The sequence below is a fragment of the Linepithema humile genome, chromosome 5, assembly GCF_040581485.1.
Source record: "Linepithema humile isolate Giens D197 chromosome 5, Lhum_UNIL_v1.0, whole genome shotgun sequence".
Classification (NCBI taxonomy): Eukaryota; Metazoa; Arthropoda; class Insecta; order Hymenoptera; family Formicidae; genus Linepithema; species Linepithema humile.
Genome location: NC_090132.1, coordinates 28,305,447 through 28,332,483, shown reverse-complemented (window position 1 = coordinate 28,332,483; position 27,037 = coordinate 28,305,447). Strand labels below are relative to the sequence as shown.

The 27,037-nt window shown below is 32.2% G+C and overlaps 5 protein-coding genes across 15 annotated transcripts in view; 1 reads left to right on the top strand and 4 right to left on the bottom strand.

Moving 5' to 3' along the window:
* Nucleotides 1-107: 107 nt before the first annotated feature.
* On the bottom strand, nt 108-8,158 carry LOC105678103 (patched domain-containing protein 3). Of its 2 annotated transcripts, none has more exons than XM_012377148.2 (10): nt 8,080-8,158; nt 5,365-5,468; nt 5,043-5,289; nt 4,864-4,946; nt 4,175-4,622; nt 3,311-3,556; nt 2,918-3,220; nt 1,789-2,356; nt 1,073-1,555; nt 108-568 (listed from the first exon to the last, which is right to left on the bottom strand). In XM_012377148.2, the coding sequence occupies exons 2-10, from the start codon at nt 5,466-5,468 to the stop codon at nt 195-197; spliced, it is 2,856 nt and encodes a 951-aa protein (XP_012232571.2). In that variant the 5' UTR covers nt 8,080-8,158; the 3' UTR covers nt 108-194. The 2 variants fall into 2 exon arrangements, with proteins under 2 accessions (XP_012232571.2, XP_067212439.1); XM_067356338.1 differs by having other exon boundaries at nt 5,365-5,471; nt 8,080-8,095.
* Nucleotides 6,836-27,037, top strand: part of KaiR1D (Kainate-type ionotropic glutamate receptor subunit 1D) — a 345,484-nt gene continuing 325,282 nt past the window's right edge. For 3 of the 5 annotated variants that reach the window (XM_067356340.1, XM_012377142.2, XM_012377145.2), the window contains exons 1-3: nt 6,837-7,728; nt 14,206-14,413; nt 14,516-14,559. The gene's annotated coding sequence lies outside the window, so the exon portion shown is untranslated. Of the gene's footprint in view, nt 7,729-14,205; nt 14,560-27,037 lie in introns of all 5 variants that reach the window. The other 2 variants (XM_012377144.2, XM_067356339.1) reach the window with 2 other exon arrangements.
* Nucleotides 9,809-16,668, bottom strand: LOC105678110 (prostaglandin E synthase-like). Its single transcript, XM_012377164.2, has 2 exons — nt 16,051-16,668; nt 9,809-10,681 (listed from the first exon to the last, which is right to left on the bottom strand). Exons 1-2 carry the CDS (start codon nt 16,183-16,185, stop codon nt 10,313-10,315), a joined length of 504 nt encoding a protein of 167 aa, XP_012232587.1. The 5' UTR covers nt 16,186-16,668; the 3' UTR covers nt 9,809-10,312.
* On the bottom strand, nt 16,810-21,522 carry LOC105678108 (PI-PLC X domain-containing protein 3). Of its 5 annotated transcripts, none has more exons than XM_012377161.2 (7): nt 21,412-21,522; nt 20,545-20,723; nt 19,961-20,143; nt 19,167-19,401; nt 18,446-18,799; nt 17,878-18,065; nt 16,810-17,546 (listed from the first exon to the last, which is right to left on the bottom strand). In XM_012377161.2, the coding sequence occupies exons 2-7, from the start codon at nt 20,588-20,590 to the stop codon at nt 17,185-17,187; spliced, it is 1,368 nt and encodes a 455-aa protein (XP_012232584.1). In that variant the 5' UTR covers nt 20,591-20,723; nt 21,412-21,522; the 3' UTR covers nt 16,810-17,184. The 5 variants fall into 5 exon arrangements, with proteins under 5 accessions (XP_012232584.1, XP_012232583.1, XP_012232585.1 ...); XM_012377160.2 differs by lacking the exon at nt 21,412-21,522 and adding an exon at nt 20,913-21,310; XM_012377162.2 differs by lacking the exon at nt 21,412-21,522 and adding an exon at nt 20,977-21,310.
* Nucleotides 23,151-27,037, bottom strand: part of Notum (palmitoleoyl-protein carboxylesterase notum) — a 454,423-nt gene continuing 450,536 nt past the window's right edge. For both annotated transcript variants that reach the window (XM_067356350.1, XM_012377154.2), the window contains 4 exons: nt 26,586-26,795; nt 26,210-26,501; nt 25,723-26,039; nt 23,151-25,504 (listed from right to left, as the gene is read on the bottom strand). In XM_067356350.1, coding sequence (XP_067212451.1) covers nt 25,167-25,504; nt 25,723-26,039; nt 26,210-26,501; nt 26,586-26,795 — 1,157 coding nt within the window. In that variant the 3' untranslated portion in view covers nt 23,151-25,166. The remainder of the gene's footprint in view (nt 25,505-25,722; nt 26,040-26,209; nt 26,502-26,585; nt 26,796-27,037) is intronic.

Here is a 27,037-nt window from a genome sequence, read left to right as displayed (position 1 = left end):
TAAATATATATATATAAAAATCTATAAATAATGCCGTTTTTAAGTTATCCGACGTATTATTATTATTAATTATTATTTTTGTATAAATGTGTGATTAATAGTACGGATAGTGTAATAATTTTGTATGTTTATTGAACCAAAAATAAATATTATTGATAAAGAGGGTGCGTGAACAAACTATCCGTATCTCCACTTCAATCTTCATTGTCAGTAACAACGGCTTTTTCCGACATCGGTTGCGGCCGCTGCATCACGCGCAAACTTCGCGGTCCGATGGTGCTTAGCACGACCGGTAACAGGATCAACCCGTGCCAAAGTCCAAACAGGATTACCAAGGAGAATATCCGAAAGAAGGCCATGAATATGTAGGACGTCGAGAAGGCCAGCATCGAAACGGCGAGCAACGTCGAACCTGCGCCGTATGCAACTGCCGCACCGATGTGCCTGACCGCGATTAGAGCTCGCGTTGTACGAGCATTATCGTCATCCTCTTGCGATTCGGCATTCAGGAAGGCGTGCGCGACGTGTGCAGCATAATCCACGCTCAAACCGACAGCTAGCTCGAGACCTGCAAAGAATTCACACTGAGAGAACAGTTGAAGCTAGACAGCCTGATCGAAGAAGTCGCTCTTGAAATTCGCGCTTGAAACAAACTCGAAGCGATTCGCGTGTGTATTAAAAGTGCATCGATATAACGACGTTTATTTAAGAGGAACTTCAGTTTTACGCAGGATAGGATAATAACAGTTGGTGAGTTATTAACTACTTCACACTTTGTAAGCGGTTTTACGATCTTGCAGGATGTATATTCATTTATACTCTTTTTATACTTTCTTGGATAGAGCGGGATCTTTATTCGCGTTCAACAATGACGTCTTCGTGATAAACGAACCTAATTCACAAGGGATTTATTTGATACCTTATAAAATTGGAACGATATTAAGTAAAGGCCGAAATTTCGTACCTTTAGTTTACACATTAATTCATATTTTATACAAAGTAATAAAATAAAATATGATTATGAGAAGATAATATATATATATATATATATATATATATAAAATATACTTACCAATACAGGACACCACGTCTATCGTCAATCCCCAAAAATACATGAAGCCGCAAACGTTTAGCAGCGTGAGAAGTACACAGAATAAAATCCAACAGCAGGTCTGCATCTCGGCGATGAGAATCGCTGTGGTACCCATGACGCAAATTAGTGCCAATATAAGATTTCGCAACACTTCCTGGGCAATTAACTTGTCGGTTATCCAGGGTGGGAATACTTTGGACCACACCGACACATGTCCATGAATTTCGGCCTCGCTCGCAAAGCGTTTACTGTCATCCATTGCTGGAATCCACTCGTGAGGCCCCTTGAATCGCAGAAACTGGAAGTCAATGGTCGCTATCAGAATTTTCGGAGCTTTCCTACCGCATTTAAGCTTCTCATTGAAAATGAAATTTCTCTGATATTTGCCACCATTGCGACTGAACAGAAATTTCGACAGGTAACTATGAAAATCGTCGTCTGTGATCTCCGTGGTCGTCAAATCTGATACAAAAATAAACGTCCTCCAATTACTTTCGTGATAATATCCAAGTTATCGACAAGCGTAATGTTAATTTTAAAATCAAATCTTGTATAAATTTAAAGAAGTCTTAAGTATAGATTACTTTAATTTCAGAAATATTTTCTTCTATAATGAAAATAAATTTAAAAAATTTTTTTGTAAGATAAATTGTTATTAAGATAAGCTAACAAGTAAATGTTAAATGGCAAGTAACCTGTGTTAAAATGCGTCGACACGAATGTCGCAAATTGAGTCGGCCATGGGTCCATACTTTGTACAAAAGATGTATTCTTTAAGCGTTCTGTTAAAGATATTATCTTAGGAAACTCAGAAGAGTAATTGACATTGTCTCTCATAATAACAAAGGCCTCAAATCCTTGTTTAGGAAATGTGTCTTTAGTGATGGCTATATATTGTTCTAAATGTGATCCTTTGGGCAACAACCAGCTTGGATCGAACCATTGTTCCAACTGAAGTGAACCCACGATACCTATAGACATTGCTATAAGCGTAATTATTATTACAATAATTTTCCCAGGTGCAGTCAATATTACGCGGGAATATAAAGCGTTTATAAATTTCCAAGAGAGAGCTCTGCTTGGATCCAATGGTTTGGGTGTGAAATTTTCATGCACAATACATGGTAACATTCCGTTTCGTTTCCGTTCTATTCTTTTAGCGTCCAAGGTAAAGCAGCCAATAAAAAATGTAATTTGTAATAAAAATGTTACAAATACGCCCACCGCGGCATAGATGCAAAACGATTGAAGCGATGGTAATATCTAGAAAAGGACATTGCAGATATTACAACGATGCTTTTCCTCCATTATAATTATTTCCTCGTAAAAATAAAGAGTGCATAACGTAAATCGAATAATCCGACACCGGTTTAAATGTATATTGAAACTATTTTACCTAAATCAAACCGATAGTGAATCTATTTTTATTTTTACGCGCAAAAACAAAAAATTTAGCAAATATCTCGTATACTTTATTGTTGTCAAATTGAATTTTAAATCCGAGTCTTTAATATCTTTATTCAAAAAATGAAGATTTTTAGAAAAACACTCCAAATGTGTAAAATTATTATTTAGAAAAATTAAAAGCAGAACATTAAGAAAAAATATGTTGTAATATTTTTTTATAACTCAAAATTGATAGTTATAAAAAATTATTGAAATTTAGGTTTGGAATATATATTTGATTTAAAATCTAAATAAAAAAAAAACCCAAATAGAAGCGATTGTATTTGATTTGACAGTAATTGACGTTACGTATTCTTCGTGCCATAATCATTGACATTATGCATTCTTCATGCATACTACAATTAATCTTGTACTTACCGTGGAAGCACCAATGATAAATGCCACGACATCGGTAAACGAAGTAACAGTAATAGCCGAACCGGCATGGCCTAATGCAAGTCCAATTCTTTCCGTTAGTGATTTTTCCAAATTCGATTCGTCAGTGTGTATCTGATTCCAAGATGCATGAAATACAAAAATATCATCTATCCCAAGACCCAAGAGTAAAAACGGTAGAGATGTGTGTATCGGGCCATATGGAATTCCGATTAGAGAGCATAATCCTATCGCGAGTATAAACGCACCGCCCACGCATAAAATGCCAGTGCTAGTGAGACAGAACTGTAAAAAAAAAAAAAACTTTTAATAACTGAAGATATCAAATCACAGAAGCTTGTATCATATTTGTGTAACCAGGGAACTAAAACATACCCGCCATTCTACCCAATTATGATTTGACAAAATTGTCAAAACATATAAAAACATTAATATAATTCCCACAGCCAATTTATCAATATCTTGAAATATGGTCGTTGCAGTAATGTCGCCGTAGCTTCTGCCAGTTTGATAATAAAGCACCAAAGAATTATTCTTATTTTCCTCGATTTTCAAGTTGTTTGAAAACTTTTCCATTTTTTTCAAAAAAGCTAACTCCCACTCTAATACATCCGGTGTTGCCTGTGTATAAATAATTAGTTTTTATTAGAAATTAATCTGTCTAATTTTTGTATTAAATCTATATAAATTATAAACAATGCTAAATACACTAAAATTTTGAGCTATCTTTGCAAAAAAATTAATAAATAATAATAATAAAAGATATGTCATAATTGATGGTAACAAATGATCTTATATGAAAGAATAGACCTTCGGTGGAAGGTTCAAGTGGATTCATGAATAGAAATCAAACAAGTTTAATTGCCAATAGCGTTGAACAATCAAGAAGCGTTAACGATTACGTCTGTAGTATAATAATGATACATAGATATATATAGATAACGTACGACAACAAAGTCTGATATTAATACTCAAGTACAGTTAATCGATAAGATTATTCTCTTATCTTATACAAGTTCGCTAAAAATAGTATAAGGCCTAAATCATATAGATAGCACACATAGATAACACACAAAAAAATTTTTTAAATAATATCTTCTTATTAATTTTATTTCCAACCATTTTCAATGCAACAAAAAATAGTACTTAATTTACGATAAAATTTAAGATTTCATGTGTTATTAAGACATTCATCAACAGATATGTTATGATTCAGGCCTTTATATGAACTCACTTTACCCAATCAGCAGTTCCTGCAGCATTTCCAATTTTATCCATATCCACATTGCGAAAATTAACGTGAACCATGAAATCGGTCCTTACTGCTGTTGCAGCTATAATCCAACCATTCTCATCTAGAGTTACGCCTCCCAAAAGCTCACTGAAGTCTATAGGATGACCCAATGTGGGGCTGACTTTTATTGTATTTATTTTTGTGATGATTTTGTCTATAGAATCTTTCTCAATTTCTGCGCTATTAAAATTCCATATATCTAAAATACTTAACATAACACAAGCCTTAGGTAAACTTTCAAGTATACTACAATATAAGTCAGGATTAACATGAACAGCAGGCTCAAACGAAGATTTATTGCTTTTCGAAACAAAATCATCATCAAAAAAATTATCTTCTATGTGAGAGCTTTCTCTTTTCATTCTATACATTTGACCAGAAATAGTAGGAATTCTGTAAACAATTTCAATTTACATAATGATTACATTAAGTACTTCATTTATTGAAAATAAATATATTAAAAATTTGTCGTAATGTTTAAATAAAATAAGATTTTTATAAAATTTGAATATATACAATTATATAGACAAATCTTTCTAATATAATAAAATCTTTATGTCAGTTTAAAATGTAAAATTTTATATTTAATATAGAAGTGATTCTAATGAAAATTTCATATATATCTTAAACTTACTTCATACAAACATTTGTCCAAGAAATGTTCTGATTTTGTGTTTGAGTAGAGAGCTTCATTATTTGTTTAGTTATTTCATTTAACTGTGATAAACAATAAAAAAATATATATTTACTGGTATCTACATAATAAATTACATGAGAAAAGCATAAAAAACATTTATTACAATATATAATTACCTTAATGAGTGCTTTCTGTTCTAAGATATTATCACCAGTTAAAATAAATGTTTCAATCCTTAAAGCTTCTTCATAATGCGACATTAGCCAGTCCGTCTCTGACACAAAATCACTTTCCGGAGGAACCCAAAGCTTTACAGGATTCTTCTCCTGTCGAAAGCGAAATAATCCTAAGATACAGAGTAGTATTATCACAAAACATCCAAGCATCCATTTCAGTGGACTTTGCGCAATATTTACTCCAAGCCTATAAAAATAAAGGCATTAGTCTATTATTAAACTCATTATTTGCTATTTATTAATCTGTTTGATGAAAACTCACCGATAAAAAAAATGTTCCACCCCCCTGGATATGCGTTCTGGTACACTCTGCCAAAATTTATAGCACGATTGTCTTTTAGCACTATTTTCTTGCAATTCCATCATCTCCTCACAATAAAAAACAATGATATTTACTAGTTATGAGATATAGAACAATCTATTTGATACAAATGACAATTCAAATTCTATTTGATCACAGAATGGACATGGCACTAGGATGACTATTACTGGCTGATTCATCATAATTAATGGTCATCGTACGTAATACTGTATGACGAGTTTCTTATACCCAACTGCCTTTGTTGAAGGCATTTGATAGCAATTATTACATAACCTCCAAATAATATGTCAGTGGGGCGTTTGATTTTATCAACAAACTCACGTCGAAAGATAAATTTCCTATGTAGGATTTATTTTGCTTTGCAATCTGTTTATCGTAGATGTATAAAACACTTCAAAATACTTCTTTTTAGTGGTATCCTGCATTGTCTTCTCTACGCAGCAACTTTTTTGATACATATATTATGTTCTATTATGTATGTCATCCCGCCTGTGTTATTAGTCCAATGTAGTCCAATGTTCAAGGCAGGAGTGTCAACACGAGGTTAAAAAATTATCTTTTTTTATAGTTTACATTTGCAGTTTTATGATAAATTAACATAAACGATCAACAAAGTTGTTGATCAGTAAACTTAATCGAGGAATCAATTATTTTAATTACTTCTGTGTTAATGATTTTTGTAAAAACAATCGAAAAATTGGATTTATTTTTTATATTTTCAGTAATAATAAAGATGTAATGTATACGTGTGAAAGTGCTGTTATATTTATTTGCTACATGCTTTTCTATATTTATTTCGTTAAAAATATTCTACTTGAATATACTGAATCAGTTTGGCACATGGAATTTGAGTTGGGTACCCTGGGCTACAATTGGTCACGTGGGCAGCCAAATTGGTGTGTGCACATGTTCGCATTGGTTGAGTATGCGAATGGCGCGCGATCGAGAATTGCATTTTTAATGGAGAGAATAGACAATTAATCCCATCATGCTGTCATCATGTCGTTAATCGTATTGTTCCGTAAGTCTTATGTTAGAAGAAGTCTTTGGTATTGCCGTTGTGATTATTCAAATTGTATTGAAATGGTAACAATAAGTTTCATGCAAATCTTTCACCTTTATCGCGTTCTTGTACATAAATTAGAATATGTTTTGTCTTTTCCGCATTTTTATACATAAATTGTTATCTAATTATTCAAATATTTATACATATTCATATTAAAACACGTTGAGTGTTATTATCTTGTTATACCTAATATAACTTGTTGAAAAGTGTAAAGAGATGTATTAAAAGATAAAACATAAAAGATAAAAAATAAAAGATGTATTATCGTCATATCGATATTCTTATCGTTTGTATAATGAGCAATTTCTTAGAAAATATTAAATGAGTTCTTTGTAGCTGCATTTTTCTTATATATTCTCTCTCTCTCTCTCTCTCTCTCTCTCTCTCTCTCTCTCTCTCTCTCTCTCTCTCTCTCTCTCTCTCTCTCTCTCTCTCTCTCTCTCTCTCTCTCTTTTTCTCTCTCTCTCTCTCTCTCTCTTTCTCTCTCTCATCTCTCTTTTTCTAATTATATATCTATCTCACTTTGAGTTATTACAAGTGTACATATGCAGCTATAAAGATATATCCACCAAACTTGCATATACTTGTACGCTATGCAAGTTTTTGTGGATATACCCTAAAGAACAAGACTTTCGGCGATGCAAGCGCTCTCTTCTGGCCCTTTCTTTACCATTTGTTACTGTTTGTCTGTTCAGAACGTAGAACGCAAATGCTTCGCGATTAATTATGTATTATATTCGTATTAAAAATGCATAATAAGTATGAGGTTTTTTTGTTAGAAGTGTTGCTTAGAGCAATTTCTGGAACGTATTATTGACGTGATTGACATTTTATCGATCTGATCGTATCATGAATTGAAATCAGTACGATTCCAGTACCATCATGGCCGCGCGATGTATTTTGTTAAATGTAACATTTTGAAAATTTAGCTCATTGAAATTAAATCTGATGAAAGTCGTTGTTGCGTTGTGTCGTCGTAATCGTTGCGCGTGTGTTCTAATAACTTTTGCGTGGCCGTTTTATCTTGCATTTACATTATCACGGTGTGGCAAATTCGCGATGTAAATTCATGATTTTTGAAAATAAAACGCATCGATTGATTTTCGTTCGGTAGTGCGCGTAATAAATAAGTGCGGGTTTTCGATATTCGTCGATGCCGGTGTTCTTCGATGGAGCCGATGCATTGCAGTTTAAAGCAAAATTTACAGCAGATCGAGAAAATTGCAATACCTGAACCGGTAAGTGCAACTGTTTTATTTGTTCATTATTTTAAATATTTCAGATACACAAATGTTAGCGATGTAGGGTTAGGTTAGGTTAGGTCAATTGATGTCAATTTATCAATGCTATCACGCGTAGCGCAAGTGTTGCTTACTGGGTACTTAATGGTATAATATGCATAGATATTACATAATTAAAATTACATAATTAAATTTGGCATACAATTACGTAATTATATTCACATAATTACATGTCACATAATTATCTGTCTATGTCACATGCGAATTATCTGTGAAATTAACAAGACTGTTCGGCATATAATTAAAAGTCGAAAGCTGTTAGTGCTAGCGTAAATAAAGTTAACTTACCAATGAGTTTAAGAAAGTTGAATCTACCGAAATGTAAACGTGAAGCTGAGAAACTGATCGCTCTCTGAGATGACTTGTATCAATATGATGATGATTAAACTTTGAGATGTTGTGTGTGTGTGCTTAAAAGTGGGGCTGTTATACAACAGCTTATAGAAAAAACTCATTATAAATATAATAAAGTCTTATATAATTAATTCTGTATTTTCTTATTATTCTTAGAGAAAACTTATTGATGCAAATTACCTGTTTTATTATCGATATAAAATTTCTAAATATTTTTATATTTCTAAATTTGGAAGTGTAATTTAAAGACTAAAACGTGTATATATCTCAGAGTCGAAATAAAGCCAAACAATTTTAAATTATAAAGATTTTTATAAAATAAAATGTATATACACTACCGCTCATTAATTTCAATACACCCCAGATTTGTTGATTTCTCTGTAAAGAATGAACGTGATACGTATATTTTGCACAGAAATGAGTCCACCTGCTGTTAAAAACACTTTCAGCACTCACATGCATCGTATTTAAATACATTATTTATATAAAAATTTTTGAAAACTAGTTTTCGAAGAAACGAAATTAACAGCCGGATAATGTCAGATCCCTGGAAATAAACAAAATACGTGCGCAAGGTTACGAGGTTCTCGTAGTGATCAGATACACGCCCAATGCTGTTTTGAAACCCATTTATCAACACATACACAGTGAAAGGGCTCCGGTGTTCGCCTTGTACTGTGATATTGTGACAACTTGTGAAAATGTGTAAAGTGGTCTCGTAAATGGCTCCCAAGAAGGAGTTATCAATCGAAAAGCGATAGTCGCCATAGTCGCTTTGAGAAATGCAGGACCTAGTTTGCGTGAAATTGCTCGCCTGGAGAAGGTTTCTCTTGGTGGTGTGCAGTGTACCCTCAAGAAATTTGGGTGGTGTATTAAAATTAATGAGCGGTAGTGTACATTAAAAAACTTATTATATAAAGCATAAAAGTCTAGAAAAAATGTTGAAAAATAAAATCAATAAATATTGAAATATTTTTAAATGCAATTTAAAATGTATTTGGAATAATGCGACGTTTTTGAAAAATGTTGCTCAAGTAATTATATGAATATTTAAATAAGGTATTATTGGCAAAACTTTTTCTTCTGTCCCTGTGCGTCTGATTGTTTTTTTATTAAATAAAAATATTAAAATTGCACAATTACGCGACTGCATTTGCTTATTATTCGTGTTATTCGTATTACTTTGTTATATCACTCTTCATTAATCTTGAATAATGAGTTATCGAAATAATTTCCTTTTATAATCCAAGGTTAGTTGTCGCAAGAAGCATATTTCATTGTTGTTTTCAGAATAAATACAAAAAACAGCAATTTTAATTTTAAGTAGTAACTTCGGAAATATTGGTATTGGTGAGGAAACAAGATAACTTGTTAGACAAGTTCTCGATGACATTTTGCTTTTACATGAATATGTAAATTGTGTGTAAAGAGATAATACATATTTTCGAACGTTGCATTTTACATGGATTAAATATGAATTTAAAATAAAGTTAACTTAACTATTAAGAATAAATGTTGTTATACGTGCTTATTGATTTATAATTGTACGTAAAACATTTTAAACAAAAAGATGCTTGTTTCAATATATCTATACAAATTTTCTTAAAAAATATTTGGATTATTTACGTGCATATTTTTTTATTATATCTGTTTTTACACCATATTTTCAACATTAATCTATAATTTATTTGATACTGTAATACATGTTTTTTGTTGCGATATAATGAAAATCGCTATCCATTGTAATTTTTACATAATCACAAGCTAGCTTTCCTTGAGTTTTAACAGGAACTTACAACATTCTTGGATATCGTATACACAGAAAATATCACGTGAATCTTGAAACTCTTCTAGCGAGAAATTGAGAATTGTCATGTATTTAACGTAATAAATATTTTTTAAGTACCTACATCTACAAAAATGCATGTATATATAAACAATTTTATAATAATTCTGCATAATAATACGTGATTGGTACAATTAAAAATTATTCAACTAAAATATAAATTATTTTTTTACACTTAATAAGTATATTGTTAGAAAATAAGTATGGCCGTCAACACTTAAATTAGATTTGATTTTAAAATATTTTTGTTTATTCTTCCGTGAAATCAGTTTATAATATAACATATTATATTCTCATAGTTTCTGTGTTTATTCTTATTAGCTAAATCAATTTCGGGATAGAAACAGTATATCTCAGTGCAGTCATTGCGCATATGTAAGTCAAAATGTAATATAAACTTATAGAAAAGTAGAATTTCCAAGGAGCGGACATTTTTATCAATTGCATATGTACTAAAGTATACATTATACTGATCATTGAAAAGGCGGGTATTAAAATCTTCACCGTAGAATTGCATGTTTCGACGTTCAACCAGAGCGGCGTAATGAGTAAAAAAGGAAGAACAGTCTTGAGATCCTTTTGATGGGCACTCCGTATGCGAACCACGTCAGGATGACCATTGCCAGTTGGACATAAAATTATTTTCGGTTTTTTTACCATCCACATTCTGTCCTCCTCGCTGTGGATCACCTGTAAAATAAATCAAATTTCAAATATTGTAAAACCAATTACATTAAAACGCCGATTTTAATTAATTCGATTTTATCTGATAAATAATGAAATTTTTTGTCACTGAAAGAAACAAGAACAGGATTTATTTAATATATTTTTACGATAATAACGTAAAAAAAAATTACGAGATAAAGTTAACAGAACCAAGTGTGAACATTTATTTAGAACAAGCGTCCCATTCTATCGCGAATTCTACTGCAAACGAAAAAAGTTTTAAACGACTGCACGCTTGAAAGCTTTTACTTCGCGCGCGAGCTGTTTTTCCATTTTTTTGTTTAGTTGCATATATTATACATGATGAAGTACTACATTTCGAGAAAGAAATTTAGCTGGAAATTACAGCAAAGTTTAATTTTAAATATTTCGAAATCGATTTAATTTATATTCCAATTTGAATGTATATCTGGCTTCGAATTCTGTCGGAACGATAATTAAAAAGCTAATTAAAATTTTAATAGATTTTTCGTTGTAGATTGTGTTTATAATTTTTAAAGGAAAATTACAATTTAATTACATTTTTGTTGCACTTATTAATTAATCCAAAAGAAAAGTCGATCACTGTTACACTTTAATATTTAATAATAGTGAATTGCAACACTCTTGAAATAATATCGATAAAGTGTTATTTTTTTTTTAAATATTGTAAATAATTGTATAAAATTTGAAACATTATTATCAGTATAGTCTTTTATTAAGTATGCAATTTATCATATTAAAAAATATAGCTTTGTCAGCCCAAAGCTGGGTGTTGGTTGTTCAGTAAAGAAAAGTTAACAATTAGTTAATTCAAACGTTTTGGCTCATTTATTTTGGCCATCTTCAGTGAGCAAAAATTCGAGAAAGAAAATAACATGAAATTAATGAAAATAAAAATAAGTATACGTTGCAAGGTTATCGCATTTTGTTTAGAAAATTCAGCCGTTGACACTAAGCCTACATAAAATTGGTATCAAATGTCGGAATTATAAAAAACTAATCTTACTTGAGTTGTCAGAGATATATAAAAAACTCGCATGACGTTGTGTAACGGTCCAGATGGATAACGCACCGATCTAATTCAGCGGTCGAATATGTTTGAATTATCGATTCAATGTGCTTTGACTTGTGAAACGTCTCGCAGTAATTCCACATCCTTTTTTTCTTTTTTGTTTTATTTTTTTAAAAACAAAAAGATATATATACATGGGGATATGTGGAGGTAGACGATTGGGCGGTCACTCTGCGAGAATGTCAGTTAAAAAAAAAAAAGAAAAATTGAGTCAACTATGTGATGAATAAATATGTCTAATATTCTGAAGTTATTAAATAATAAAAAGATTTAAAATAATCCGAAAATGAGAGTCATAGATAATAAAACCAGTAACCGCTTACCTCGATGCACAAATTCTGTCAGATGTAAAACAAACAGATTGTCAGTGGTATGATCGAAAATCAGATCGAAAAGCTGAGCTCCTCGACAGTTAAAGACTTTTATGTGTGTCACCTTAGTTGTGTAGCTTCAGTTCTCACTCGATAGATACACAACTAAGGTGACACACATAAAAGTCTTTAACTGTCGAGGAGTTCAGCTTTTCGATCTGATTTTCGATCATATCACTGACAATCTGATTGTTTTACATCTGACAGAATTTGTGCATCGAGGTAAGCGGTTACTGATTTTATTGTCTATGACTCTCATTTTCGGATCATTTAAAATTTTTGTATTATTTAATAACTTCAGAATATTAGACACATTTATTTATCACATAGTTGACCCATTTTTTTTTTTTTTTTTTTTTTTTTTTTTTTTTTTTTAACTGACATTCTCGCAGGGTGACCGCTCAGTCGTCTATCTCCACATATCCCCATGTATATATATCTTTTTGTTTTTAAAAAAATAAAACGAAAAGGAAAAAAAAGAATGTGGAATTACTGCGAGACGCTTCACAAGTCAAAGCACATTGGATCGATAATTCAAACATATTCGACCGCTGAATTAGATCGGTGCGTTATCCATCTGGACCGTTATACACCGTCATGCGAATTTTTTATATATCTCTGACAACTCAAGTAAGATTAGTTTTTTATTTTTACCGCTGAATTAGATCGATGCGTTATCCATCTGGACCGTTACACACCGTCATGCGAATTTTTTATATATCTCTGACAACTCAAGTAAGATTAGTTTTTTATAATTCCGACATTTCATACCAATTTTATGTAGGCTTAGTGTCAACGGCTGAATTTTGTAAACGAAATGCGATAACCTTGCGGCGTATACTTATTTTTATTTTCATTAATTTCATGTTACTTTCTTTCTCGAATTTTCGTTCACTGAAGATGGCCAAAATAAATAAGCCGAAACGTTTAAATTAACTAATTGTTGACTTTTCTTTACTGAGCAACCAACACCCAGCTCTGGGCTGACAAAGCTATATTTTTTAATATAATAATTTGTTTATTAAAAAAGCCCAAATAGACAATTTCTTTATTTTTAATAAGTGTGCAATATTTTATTTAATGCTTTTATCTTATATGCGTATTAGTGATGTGTCATAACTCATATTGGTTTTGTTTGTTCTTTTTAAATTTGATGTAAGTAAGTAAATAATTACATGATTATAATTTCGACAAATTTATATAAAAATGTTCAATTTTTTTATCCCAAGAATGAAATTACGTGATTATGATTCAATCTTGTTTAATCGTTCATTAGAAGATTGGATCATTACTACATTAATGTACTGGGAGTGTCTAGTGTACTTTTGCATAATTCTCACAATCAACGTATATGACAATAATTGTCTATTAAACAGCTATTTACAAATCACGTAACATCATATTGTGGATCCGGAATATCGAGAATGTCAAATATCGAACGAATATAATATCGAATTGTCATAATGCTAATTATGAATAACCACAGTTTTCGATATTTATAACTTATGTTTATTTCGATGCTACTATTTAACCGCTGCAAATATGGCACATGTGTTTGGCGTTGGAAATGTCGAAATTTTGTCATGTTAAGTCCAATTGTCGTGCTATTAACGAACATCAGGAGTGTCCAAACTCAGTCAAGCGAATAAATTAACTCGATGATTATTGCGCCATTAACGAACGTTGAAAACGTATGCATCAAGTTTCGTGCGATTAACAAATTTCCATTATTTACCGATGCACAGGGCGTGTACAAATGTTGTAGTATATAAATAAAAGACCGAGAACGCTGAATCGAAAATGGTGCAAATTGATGCGTACGATCGTAATTAGTTATGGCTCGATCGATACTCTTTGTGAGAAAAAAATATCTTTCAATAGGTAATAACTAACTGAATAAAAATCAATTTAATAATAGTAAAGCAATAGAACGAGCAATTGATAAATGAATTTGCTTTATATGTTTCTGCACAACAGTAGTGTAGCGTTTTATTCTTTGTATATGTATAACTGTAGTATTGTTTCGGATATTATTGTAATATAAATGTATTTATATTTTGCAGGTAAACTTTGTGTGCGTAATCGGTGCTACGAAATGTATTCGTTCCGTCGTAATATAATAAAATGCGCGTCGGGAGTGCCGTTTAAAGTGCCGCGCGATTTTCGCTTTCGGGTATGCATGTCAGCATGCCATGCGTGCGCCGCGAACGCGTGTGAGTGTCTCGAAGGAGAGGCCTAGGAGGCATCGGGCGACAGCAGAGCAACGATACGGTAAGAAATTATTATAAAAAATGCATCTTTTTATAGTAATAGTGAAGAGGCTAGTTCAATGTAAATGGTCTCAGAAGTATAATTATATAATTATATGTTTAGATGGCACACATTGGCACTGGACAACTATAAAAATGCATCAATTGGTGAGTCAACTCATTCATTATACATGCGTAATTAATTTCACATAACAAAGATCTGATGTTATGTAAAATTAGTTACGTATGTATAATAAATCATCTAATCAACGTTTTCATAAACACAAACGATTTTAACTGAATTTAAAACTGATTTGTCTTCTTCTATTTTTGCATTTGAAAAAAAGTAAAAAATAAAGTTACTTTTAATTAATATTTAAAATGTATAATGCATCCGTTGTGCTTTATTAACTTTTGCACTTTGGCAGCAAATGTTAAGCAAAATTATCTTGATCTTTATTTTATAACAGTAATTTTATTATTTTATTTTTTTTATGCTATGAGTAAAAAGAAGTATGGAAGCGATTCGCCATTTCAGCGTTTTTCGTAGATTGCTTACCGATTCCTGTTCAATACTGCTATTCACATCAATTTTACAGTTTAAATTATATAGTCAAATTTATTTTTTATGACATCCGTTTGATACATCCATTTTATATTCATCAATATAAATAGGCTAGAAAAGATTAAGATAAAATTGGTGCATTATAAAAATAAGTATTCTTAAACAATTTTCTATTACATTATGTTAGAATATATTATGTAAAATATTTGATATTATTAATTTATACTTATCACATATGCATTTTTAAAAATTTAATTTTAAAAGGATAATACGTACCTCAAAATTATTTAGAAAATATTAAGGAAGAGAAAATAAAGAAGATACCTAAAAAAAATTATGAATTATTCAAAGTATTTATTCTTGCAATGCGCCAATTTTATTCTAAAAAAATTTATTTTTATTTTTCCTAGCTTATTTATTTATATTTATTGATAATTTTATTCACAAAGGGAAATGATATTGATGCGCTTAATAATTGCGTGCAGTATTCATCAATCATCAATTAGAGATACACTTTATATAATTAAATTAAAGTACGTATATTCTTGATATACGATTTATGCATTAAAATACATATACCAAACAGAAATATCATTTATCTATTGAAGAAAAGATGTGACACTATGCATTTTGAATTATAAAATAGTTGCAGATAGCAATACTGAATAGAAATCAGTAAACATATTTCAAAATATGCTATGACAACTTCTTTCATACTCTTCTGCGCTATGTGACAACAAATCTTCTGTGATTATACATATATATTTTATGTATAACATTCTATGTATTAAGATTATATAAAAAAACCGGCGATTCTTACATATATTATATTATGTAGGACTATACATATAACTTGATGATCTCTCTCTCTCTTTCTCTTTAAAGACAACATAAACTGGTTTTCTTAACCAGTCTAAAATATTATGGTGTCAATTTTATATTAATTGGTACCAAGTTTATATTATCAGTTGATCCTTTATGACTGATTTTATTCTGACTACTATACCCAATTATATTCACGCAAAAAAAAAAAAAAAAAAAGATTTGGTGAAAAATAAGCACAAGAGAATAACTTAGATTTTTGGTAGTTTTACCTGTTCTCTCACTCGAATCTGCCCGGTATACCAAGTCAGCAACATCATCTTCAGCACGAGCACGCACGACCACCAAGCGTAAATAGACCACCATAGCTCGTCTTTCGCCTCGTTTGCAACCACGTTTGCCAGCATTGTCTCTGGTGCGACCTGTTTAGTGTTCTCTCCGCGTCCGCAGGGAAACCCAGCGTGTTACTGGCTATATATTACTTGTGGTCTCTTGTCTGAACTGGCGGGGATCCTATTAGCAAGTCAAATGCATGAGACGGCGATAGGTAATCCGACGCGCAGATAGACGAGCGGGAAGGTTTAAATGCGAGCCTTCGCGTCGCGAGACACGCGTAATTCTGATTTGAAGTAGTATGTACACCAGCATATATACTATTAAATACTGATTTAATATTATTATTAACAGCAACAGATATCGATAAAAATTTAGAGCAAGAAAATCTTGAAACTTTGAAAAATCTGATCAGTAGAAACAAAAATGCCCGTTAATTTAAGATTTAGTTCTTTAAAAGCAATCAATTTCTTTCTTAAATTTAGATTTAGAATAATTATGATGAAAGAGGCATTTTGTACGGAAGAGATTCCTCAAAATGGTGAAAATTAAAAAATTACAATTATCTATGAGTGTCACTAGTTTAGTTTGCGATAGCCCTTAACATTTATTACGAACTTAATGATTAAAAATAATTAATTTTTTTTTAAATAGGTTGCTATATTATATGTTTACATATATACCATGTCTTGCTTGAGTAAACTTAAACAGGAAAGTTTTATTTGCAAAGTCAATACAATGTGCATTGTACAAATATTTATAATGCTCCCAACATCTGGCGTTATTTCTGTCATAAATAATTTTTACTAATCAAAATTGTGTAAATTGTGTTATTATTGTTTTAGCACTCTTTTTTTTTAATGATATTGCATAATAGACGAACAAATTAGTGTCTTATGTTTCTTGTGAACTTTATTTGATATGTGACTGTTAAATCATTTCAATTTGCGTTATCTTATTTTTAATATAATTTATAAAGATTTGACGGCGGTCTTGTTAAACTTTGCAGTGAAACTTTTTTGTTATTTTTAAAACGAAACATAATTTATTAATATAATTTTATATACGACAGACTACAAACGCCATTGCGCGATATTGCTCTTCTTTATGTTCGACATTCTCGATACCGAGATCAGGTCGTTTCCAAGAAAGAAATCTGTGGCAACAATGTTTGTTTCTTTCCACCACTCTTCTTGAAATTTGACAGTGAGATTTCGGTTAACAGAATCAGCCATCTGCCGAAGTCCACCTGATAAATTAAAGAAAAGATCCAACGCGTATGGCGTTAATTCTGCCATTACTGCCCACAATGGATTTTCGCTATTCCTGCGTCTCTTTGATCCCGATATCTCTTCGTTCAAGTACTCGAATAGACCCTCCGCAGTTTGTTGATTGCCCCATGCTTGCGTCAAAGGTGGCCACAGCCAGTCATATTCTAAATTAAAAGGGATTAAATGAGAATTATTATAACATTTTTAAAAATTAAAAAGCAAATTAATAGTAAAATCCTGTTTTTATCTGTTTTTAATTTCGTAAATTTAAAAGTAAATTTTATTTTTTAAGTCATTTTTACTTCTAAAGGCTTTATGAGGCTTTGTAAGATAATTATTTTTTAATTTTAAATAATTTTGGAATGGAAAAACATCGTTTTCACAGTCGCTATACATATATCTTATAAAAAAAATCACAATTTTTTATATTCTATACATATAATTTGCAATTATATAGCATAACAAGGTAACTTATACGATAAAAAATTTCTTTACCATTTACTACGTGCTTATTGTTATAACAAATAATTAATCTCTTTCCGCTGGTCCAGATGTCATTTAACGTTGGTCCCAAACCTTCAATTCCTCTGTCCGGCTTCAGAATTAAGCCTTCGAACACTTGACTTAAAATATCTACTAATTTCCGATGTCTATTTGGCATGTCTTCGAAACCCACAGGAAATCTGTTTATCAATTTCTATATTAATTATCACTACAGACTCCAAATATATTGTGAAGCGCAATATCTATTAAAATAACGTTCCCGTGACAAATCAGGATGGATAATATGCAAAAAATAAAAACTAAAAAATATTTTCTATCTTTTTAACGCATTAAATCGCGCGCGTGAAAGATAATTGGACGATAATTTAATTAACGTCATATATTTAATCGCATGTTCGGAGCAATTTTGTTGTAACATTTATTTTTAACGACTGTTTATCCGAATAAATTTTACAGTCAATAACGCGAGTTCCATTTAGAATAAATGCGTGTTTTCGCGAATTGAGAGCTTACGACATAATATTTCAACAGTATTGAATTTTATGCATTTGTGACTTGCCTATGAAAATCCATAATGACAACCTCACCCCTCGCCGCGTCTAGAAAATTTCTCACGTCCCTCAGGATTTCGGAAAGAGGTGTCATGCGAAGGATATCGTGGTTAACCCAGAATCGGCTCACATTGTTGCCCTCCTCATCGAATGTGGTACCGTTTGATATCGACGGGTAATAACCAACCCTGATATCAAGATATCTTATGCCGTGTACTAATTGCGTCCACACATCACGATCTTGCGTCATCAAGTACTGCTGAAATGCGTCCTGACGCGTCGAATCGCCATGCTTGTAACAACCGGAATTATGTGTCCCGGGTATCATCAGGCTACCGATAGGAAGCATGCCGATTTCTCTCCTTTGACAACATAAAAAAAACATTTTCCCGTATTAATAGCAGTTAATTCACGCATAATTATTATTGGTCATCAAATTAAATCAATCATAAAAAATAATTGCAACAAATAATATTAATATGTGATATTATTATTTTACATGGGATATTGAACACATTGTTACGTGTAAACAGTTTTTTCTAAATTTGTTAAATTTCCACGAAAATAAAATATATTATTTTCCACACTTTTTGGTAGAAACATATTTGTGAACATTTTACAAAATGTTTTACCGCCTCGATAAACATTTAAACGAACTCGTAAAACATAAAAAAAATTGTTTGAAATGCAAGTGCAATTGTTTGTAATTTTTAAAAACATGTACAATACCTCAAATCGTACATCCAAGTTGGCCAAATTTGCAAACAAGACGAGGAAGATATATCACCATCTTTGTAAAGAACTGCGTAATAATCAAGACAATGTTGTCCTGGAAGGGTTGTGTTTCCATTTTTTGTGTTCCACCCACCTGGTAGTGGTGGACGACCGACTGTAATATTTGTTCTATAATAACCTCGAGGATGTTCCAAAGAAGTCAAGGTTAGTTTGGGCTCTATCGTTTCGTCTGAAACAAACAAGATTCGTGTTTGCGTCCACACATTTTTTGGCGTTTCAAGTTAGATGGATAGCGAGAAAACTTGATGAGAGATGGATATGTTCGATTTCGCGACGATTCATACTGTAAGATAAATCGGATTGGAAGCGATTCAAACTATCGAGGGATTCATGAGGGATTCGAGCGGATCAGTATTTTCAAATTGAACGCGATAGGCGGAAGAGATTTAGCGAACAAGTTTTAACGACGAACTCGAAGCGTTTCAACGCGCATAAGCTGGCGATTTGTATTAAGCAACTGGCGAAATACGAAAGCAAAATAAAGTTGCAAATTTCAAACTTTGTTAGTGGAACTTCTAAATATAACAAATTAATTGCTCATTCGTAGCAATTACAAACTGTGAATGATGTTTTAACATTTTACACTAAATTGTAATAATAAATGTTGCACTTCTGGTACGAATTAACACGTAAATGCAATAAGAAATATGCGTTAGTTTCGACTCTGTTTAATTGCTAGTTTTACAAGCGGAATGCAACACGCAAGAGAAGCAAACAAAATTTATTACTATGTTTTGCAAACGGGTCAGCAGTGAACACCTTGATCTGGGTATCTGAGTATCTTGTGTCCGATGGACAATCGAATTCCCAATTTACTTCCAACTCGGCATCGATCATCTTATCGGAGGCAGCGATTGGTCTCCATAAAGAGGAAACCGTGACCCATACTTTTCCGCATTGCCTTGACAGGGCTGAAAGCAAATTTAGAAACATAATTCATTGTTTATTATAAATTGAAGAGTAATTTATAAATATTAGATTATTAGAATTATAAAACTATAAGAAATTTTGAAGAAAAAAATTAAATACAGACATGCATATATGAAAATGCAAAACGATTTGTATATCATGTTTATGATTTTATACTATTTACATTTTTCACACTTTCTGCATAATATTTACACAACAAAAAATTAATGTAATCGTCCTGTGCTATGAAATATTCACTTTTTACGTAATATAATTTCGGTGATATGAAGTTTTTTTGGACTCATTTAAAAATACTTACTTGAAATGTATATCATTTTGTGTTTTTATAAATCGTGCTGAAAAATAGTATGATACAAATATAATATTTAGAGTTTACACTCACCAATGCCGCAGAAAACATGAAGAATCAGAACAATTTCTCTCAGCATGATTGAAACGATGAAATTTCGATGAAAAATATCTATCCACCGCTTCCAAGTCAACAATCATGCACTCGTACTTTAATCAGGCAGTTTCTAATTTCTCCGAGCATAACGATAGATACAAAAGTCTTCAAAGTTTCTGAAATTTCCAGTTTATTGACGTATCAACGTTGCATGAAACTTTATTAAATAATGATTTTTTTAGAGTTTGTGTAAAAGTTTGAAAAATAAAAAGATTTTCTATTTAAAATTTAAAGAAAAGTAACCAAATTTGTAAAAAACAAGTGAAAATATTGAAAAAAATATAAGAAAATATATTAATCTTGACCTCTATATTTTTAGACTGTTAAAATTTAATGATAAAATTGTTGCGATCTCTTAGATTTATTTACGTCATAATACCGCCGTATCGAAAATTCATTCCTCCGCTTTTTTCGCGAATAAAAAATTATCCTGCATGCGATTCGTATGGTCTTAGAGATCCAGTCTTCACGCTCAATAACAATGGCGACCTATTCTTTTGATTAACTATGTTTCGTTCCCGCGTCACGCGTAAGAGGACCATTCGATCGGCTTGAAGATGATCATCGTATAAGGAAACCCCGAAAACGTGCGGTATAAAGATTGTGCAGGAAATAAATTCCGATGTCCTGCCAAGAGCGCGGTCCTCGACTGACAACTCAGTGACTGAACGATAGACAGTCGAACGAGCTACCGGTGACCGGAGTAGTTTAATATAGAACCCTACTTTATGCTATATTCAAGTACATTGCGCTTCCATCACATCCTCGGACACGTCAATTAGAGGGACTAACTCGCTCATTTACCTTCCCTACGTCCGTCTCCCCATAGGTCGACTACGTGTGTGCACTCGTTGTTGTACTCGGCTTGATCTCTCGGCATTAAATACTATTTCCTGCGACGGCATCACGGAATATATAGTGTATTTATAGGGAGAGTCGGCGATAAATCCCGAACCCAGCCGACTGATCAATAGCGGTCGACAGATTCTATAGAGGGTGTTTAAAAAAATATTACAATCTTCGAGGGCAGCTAGTATTTATAGAAATAAGGAAAAACTTTGTAACATAAGGTCTTAAAGCAAATCACCAAGATACATAAATATTAGAATAAACGCTCAATGGGGTTTCTATCTACTCTTACACAGTATTGAACCTTTTTTTCGCAGAAAAGCATATATTTTTTCAAATACAAAGTAATACAACTTGTCAAACGCAGCTAAAAACGCATACAAATGGTATGCGTGAATCTTTGTATTCGGTATATTGAACTGCTATATTTCAGCTGTTTTCCGTGATCGGAAACATGACTCGTAATTTCGAAAGTAATGATTTTAATATCTATGTACACTAAATATTTTTTTCTTTTTTTATAAACACTGGTTGCTCTCAAAGAGTATAATATTTTTTTTAACACTCCGTATATGTTATACTATAACCCTCTTGCACAAGAGATACTGCGTATTAGGAGGGACTGCATCCTGGAGAAAACAGATTAATTATTACGCTTAAACAGAAGCTAGAAATTTATCGATGATATTTTAAAGTGTTCTATGATAAGATATAGAAGAAATATACTTTCTTATTAAGAAAGACTTTCTTAATACATACATTTAGTTATTTATTAACATAATTATCATAATTGTCAAAGTATTTGTTTAGCTTGAGTAATTTTTTGAATTCTGATTGCAAAATTTCCGCCACCCAACCAGCAGAAAATGTTTTTACAAATGTTTTAAAAAATTTTTGAAAAAACATTTTTAAAAACATTTTTAAAATATTATAATCATTGGTTAAGTCTCCTTTTATTCATTTAAAAAATGTTTATTTTAATATTTTTTCTACATTGCTATTTTTATATTTATTTAATGTTTATTTATTTTATATGAAATTTCACATTGTTTAAAATGACAATTTAGAGAAAATATTAAAATAAACATTTTTCAAATGAATAAAAAGGGACTTGCCCCTTAATTTTAATGTTTTTAAAAATGTTTTCCAAAAATTTACAATGTACAATTAATGAACAATAAATATTAAAAATACATTTAAAAATATTGTCTGCTGATTGGGCACTTTAGCTTTCTGAGCTGTGAGTTTTTAAAAATCGTCTAAAAATTTCCAGTTAAAACTTTGCAATCAATTCAAATTTTGTTTCGAGCGATCTTTATTTGTTTTTGTTTTTAAAGAAATGTTTGATAAGATAAGATTAAGGTTGATAAGATGTTTAATGATTATGAAGAGGTGAAGATGAAGTTACTGCGGTTGCATACATAGACAATGGAATTATGATATTGAAATATAAAAACTTTTATTCCGACTAAAAAAATGGTGCAACAACCATGATAATTATGTTAAAAAATAATAAAATATAGGTACATATAAAGTGTTCTTACTCGATATTTTAATACATTTTAAAAAAATTTTTATTACGTTTATTTTCTGGACAACTTTTGTATATTTGTTCTTAAATTATTAACGTAAACTTTATCAAACATTCGTATACGCTAATTTAGAGGTAATACAGATATAAATGACAGACGAAGTTATCAATACAACAGATATACAATTTATTTACAGTGTCATGCTTTTTTAAAAGATAACAATACATGTTACGATATACATACATGGATGCAAGCAAGAACTTCGAAATATAAATCTTTGACTATTTGCGTTGGTGTAGACGGAGAATTATAATTTAAAGAAATAGAGAAGAAGTCAAATAAATTCGAAAATGAATATGCCAATAAAATCAATGAAAAGTATCATAACTGCATTTTGAAATATTTTCAATTACAATCATTTTACAATTTTATTTTGTTAATAATATTATATATCAATATTAAACAAAATTTTTTCTGACACTAATCTAATTAAAATATTAATTCTAATTTTGTATTTGTTTAATATCTTATTTATATCAAGATTGTGATACAAACAAAGACACTTTTAAGGAAAAAAATTATGATACAAATAATTATGAAGAATTATAGTTTGTAGTTAATACTTCTCATTGGCACCGCCGATATTTTATGTATATGCGCGCACGACAAAAAATATACGTCGTTGCGCGCAATCGTGTAGTCTAGGCTACGTTAAATAAATAACATTACCTTGGCAGCTATATTACAGGATTCGAGACATAGGTACAATACATATATATTTTACGCGCGTTAACTTACAGTAACTGCTCTTACCGTGATGCTAAGTTGACGATTATAGTACATGAAGGACGTTAATACGATTTGATTCGCTGAGGTAGATAATTTAATCAGTCTATGAAGCTGCTTTTTTTTCTGTCGGTTGGCTAGCCATTGTTTTATTTGCTGACGAATTTCCGTTCCGACATTATGTAAGAATCAGTTCTGTTTGTCATTGAAAAATTTTACACAGTCTTTCGTGCGTGTAACTGAGTTATGCTGTTGACATGGCAGATTGAATTTGTGATTGATGTACGCGTAGCTGACATAAAAATATTTCGAGATACATTAGGAAAAGGGTAGATTTTTAAAAATAAAAGACAGTGAGGAGACGATCGAAATTAAAAGCATTTGCGAACAGGTACAAAGTTGGAAAGGTTCTATGGAAACGGCATTCTCGTCCGATTTCGGCGACAGAACTCTGTTCCGTGAACATCGTATTAATTCGTAGAACACAGTTACGCACACAAGTTCGGTTATTTTACCTACAAACTACAATAAATTAAGAATATCCGCATGATCATATAGTTATAATAAAATATACACTTCCAATATTCAAAACTCTCGTCTTCCTTTGCCTCTCTCTCTCTCTCTCTCTCTCTCTCTCTCTCTCTCTCTCTCTCTCTCGATTTTTTCGTTTTTCTCACGAAACGAATTCTGCAAACGTACTGTAAAAGGTCTCTCTATGAAGTTATATACATTCGTTTTGGTTGAACGTAATAACGCGTAACGCGTCTCGTAATTCAAGCGCGCTGGTTCACTCGCTGAGTGCTGTCTGTCGTACGCGGAAAAAAATTATGCGTTCACGAAATCATCGTTTCAGAGCTGATGGAGTTATTGACAATCAATTAGCAGTCTTTAAGAGCACGACATGGAAAAATATATAATACGAAGAAAAAAATAACGCATTGTCGTCAAATTCAAAATAAATGTCGTATTTCGTCAAGCTTTAGCTAAACATCTGATAATTTAGCTTCAAAATCTACTATCGAAATGTGTGAGTTGTGCTTTTTGTACTGTAGGCGTTAGAACTTTAGCTGAAATCTTAGCAACCGTCGTTATTAAAACAAGGATGGTGATTTGCTTGATTTTTACATATATATATATATATATACTGAGCAATCTTTCGACAATTTTTGTCACCTTGTTAACTTCAATCATTGATAAATGACATACGTTCTTCGACTTAAGTACTGTAATATTGGCATCGGTAAGATCGTTGATATAAATCGTGCAACACGATTTCTATCAAATATAGTATTTGAAATTGTATGTAAATTGCGCTCTGACTTCGGACGTACTAAAGGAGATGTCGAGCGAGCAGGAGAACCCTGTGTAATCGTCATAGTAGAATATCTCTCGCTAATTAGCGCGTTGTGTTAAAAGATTCAACAGCTCCTCCTGATCCATACTATTCAACGTGTGCATATCAATGCCGAGGGCGTTCGCGACGCTTTTCATATCTAGACCAAAGCTCTTGAGCAGTTCGATAAAGTCCATTTCCTCGCCCGTAAAGGGATTATGTAACTTGGGGCAGCTATGGTTACATTGTGGCCAAGTGCAGCGCTCGATCGTACGAAATTGGCAGTTCTGGTCGCACTTCCGTTTGTCAGACGGTATTACCGATCGCTGCGGCCTGGTGCCATTAAACATGATTGTGTGGTTATTGCCGTTAACTTGCTTGCCACCTTTGCGACGACCTGCGAAAAAATTTACACGATCTTGAAGAAATCGGCGTCAATGCAAATTGCATAAAAGGAAACTTTTTTTAAAATTTTAATTCTATCCTTGACGAAATGTACGCATAAAATGAGTTTTAAGTTAATTTATTTTTTATGAAATTGCCTGAAACTATTCAAAGAATGTCGACTGTTTTCGAGCAAGATTCAAAACATGTTTACGCATTGCTTAACTGTACCTTTTCTTCGCTCGTGCTTCTCCTTCCTTGTGTTTCTCTCCTCTTTGCTTCTCTCTCTTTCCTTTCTCTCTCTTCGCTTGCCTTTGTGTTTTTTCCTTCGCCTTTTCTTGTTCTCCTGCTCTTGAGCCGAGCCGAATACTGCCTTCCTATCCTGCATTTTGCCAATAACAGAGTAAACTTTTTGCATTTCCGTAGAAGATCTAGCGTTGCTTTTTCCGTCTTCGATCGAGGTACCATTTCCCTTTCTGGCACCAGAACGCAATAGCTTTTTCAGTGACTTGCTGCACGGTTGATTGGTCTCGATTTGCGAGTGAGTGCTGCAACCGAACGAAAAACATCATCTCTTCGAGGCCTCATCAATCTTCATTGATTTATTTATCAAGGTGAACTCGAAATGGCTAGTCCGACAAATATTTTCTTCGTAAATAACACATTACTGATATGTGTTTTCAGTCGGTAATCGAACCAGTTCCGAATCATTACTTACTTGTTGTTGCGATTATTGTTGCGACGATTTCCGATCGGCATTTGGTCCCAACAGTACAATGCCTGCGCGAAGGAAACTTCGTCTATTTTAACGAGAATCCAATCTCTCTTTGTGAGAACGCTGTGGCTAATGCAACTCGGAGCAAAGACGGCGGTAACATTTTCGAGCGTCTGCCGTAGACTGTCGCCCATCTCGTGTATGTAATCCCATTGCTGTCTCGTCATCGGTATAGCCACATTGGAGGCTCTCATCTGGGCCTCATCGAATATCCATTGGAAGACAAACAACGGTGCTAGGGTGTCAAATAAAAATTGCAATTTTCCTCATAACGTTGGAATTCAAATTCAGATGTCAAAGTAGCGTAAGATGGACTCACCGGTCAAAGTTGGATAGAGTCGATATCCGAAGAAACATCTCCACGTTTCGCCAGGATATTTGCTCGCGCAATTTAGAGGCATCAGAGACTGCCATAAGCGCATTCCCTTTTTAATCGCATCGATGGACGACAGCTCGTTCGGAGAATATGGTGCCTTATCGAGGAACCATCCGGAATCCGACACACCGCGTATAGCAACGTGCTTCAAGCCTGTGCGAATAGATAAATCTTATCGCTTCTAGTATCTATGACCGTAGAAAACCGAAACGTGCAAGATAAATCGATGAAATCGAATACAGAATAGAAATGCTGCGAATATCTGCGTTACAAGTTCCACGATGCTTTATAAATGACTCTTTTTCGTTTAATATTAAAATCGGAATTCTCTTTTGTGTGTGAAATATTGAAAGATCTATATTCAGATACCAAAAGTATGAATCATATGCAAAAGA

Excerpts from the sequence above, each read along its gene's own strand:
- LOC105678103 (XM_012377148.2), bottom strand. The coding sequence starts at position 5,468 with ATGATGGAATTGCAAGAAAATAGTGCTAAAAGACAATCGTGCTATAAA. Across the intron at positions 4,623-4,863 it reads TGGACAAATGTTTGTATGAA|AATTCCTACTATTTCTGGTC; the intron begins GTAAGTTTAAGA and ends AATTGTTTACAG. Across the intron at positions 3,221-3,310 it reads ATAATTGGGTAGAATGGCGG|TTCTGTCTCACTAGCACTGG; the intron begins GTATGTTTTAGT and ends TTTTTTTTACAG.
- LOC105678110 (XM_012377164.2), bottom strand. The coding sequence starts at position 16,185 with ATGCTGGCAAACGTGGTTGCAAACGAGGCGAAAGACGAGCTATGGTGG. Across the intron at positions 10,682-16,050 it reads AGATTCGAGTGAGAGAACAG|GTGATCCACAGCGAGGAGGA; the intron begins GTAAAACTACCA and ends TTTATTTTACAG.
- LOC105678108 (XM_067356359.1), bottom strand. The coding sequence starts at position 21,487 with ATGCCGAGAGATCAAGCCGAGTACAACAACGAGTGCACACACGTAGTC. Across the intron at positions 18,800-19,166 it reads ACTTGGATGTACGATTTGAG|GAGAGAAATCGGCATGCTTC; the intron begins GTATTGTACATG and ends ATGTTGTCAAAG. Across the intron at positions 17,547-17,877 it reads CAATAAGCACGTAGTAAATG|AATATGACTGGCTGTGGCCA; the intron begins GTAAAGAAATTT and ends CTTTTAATTTAG.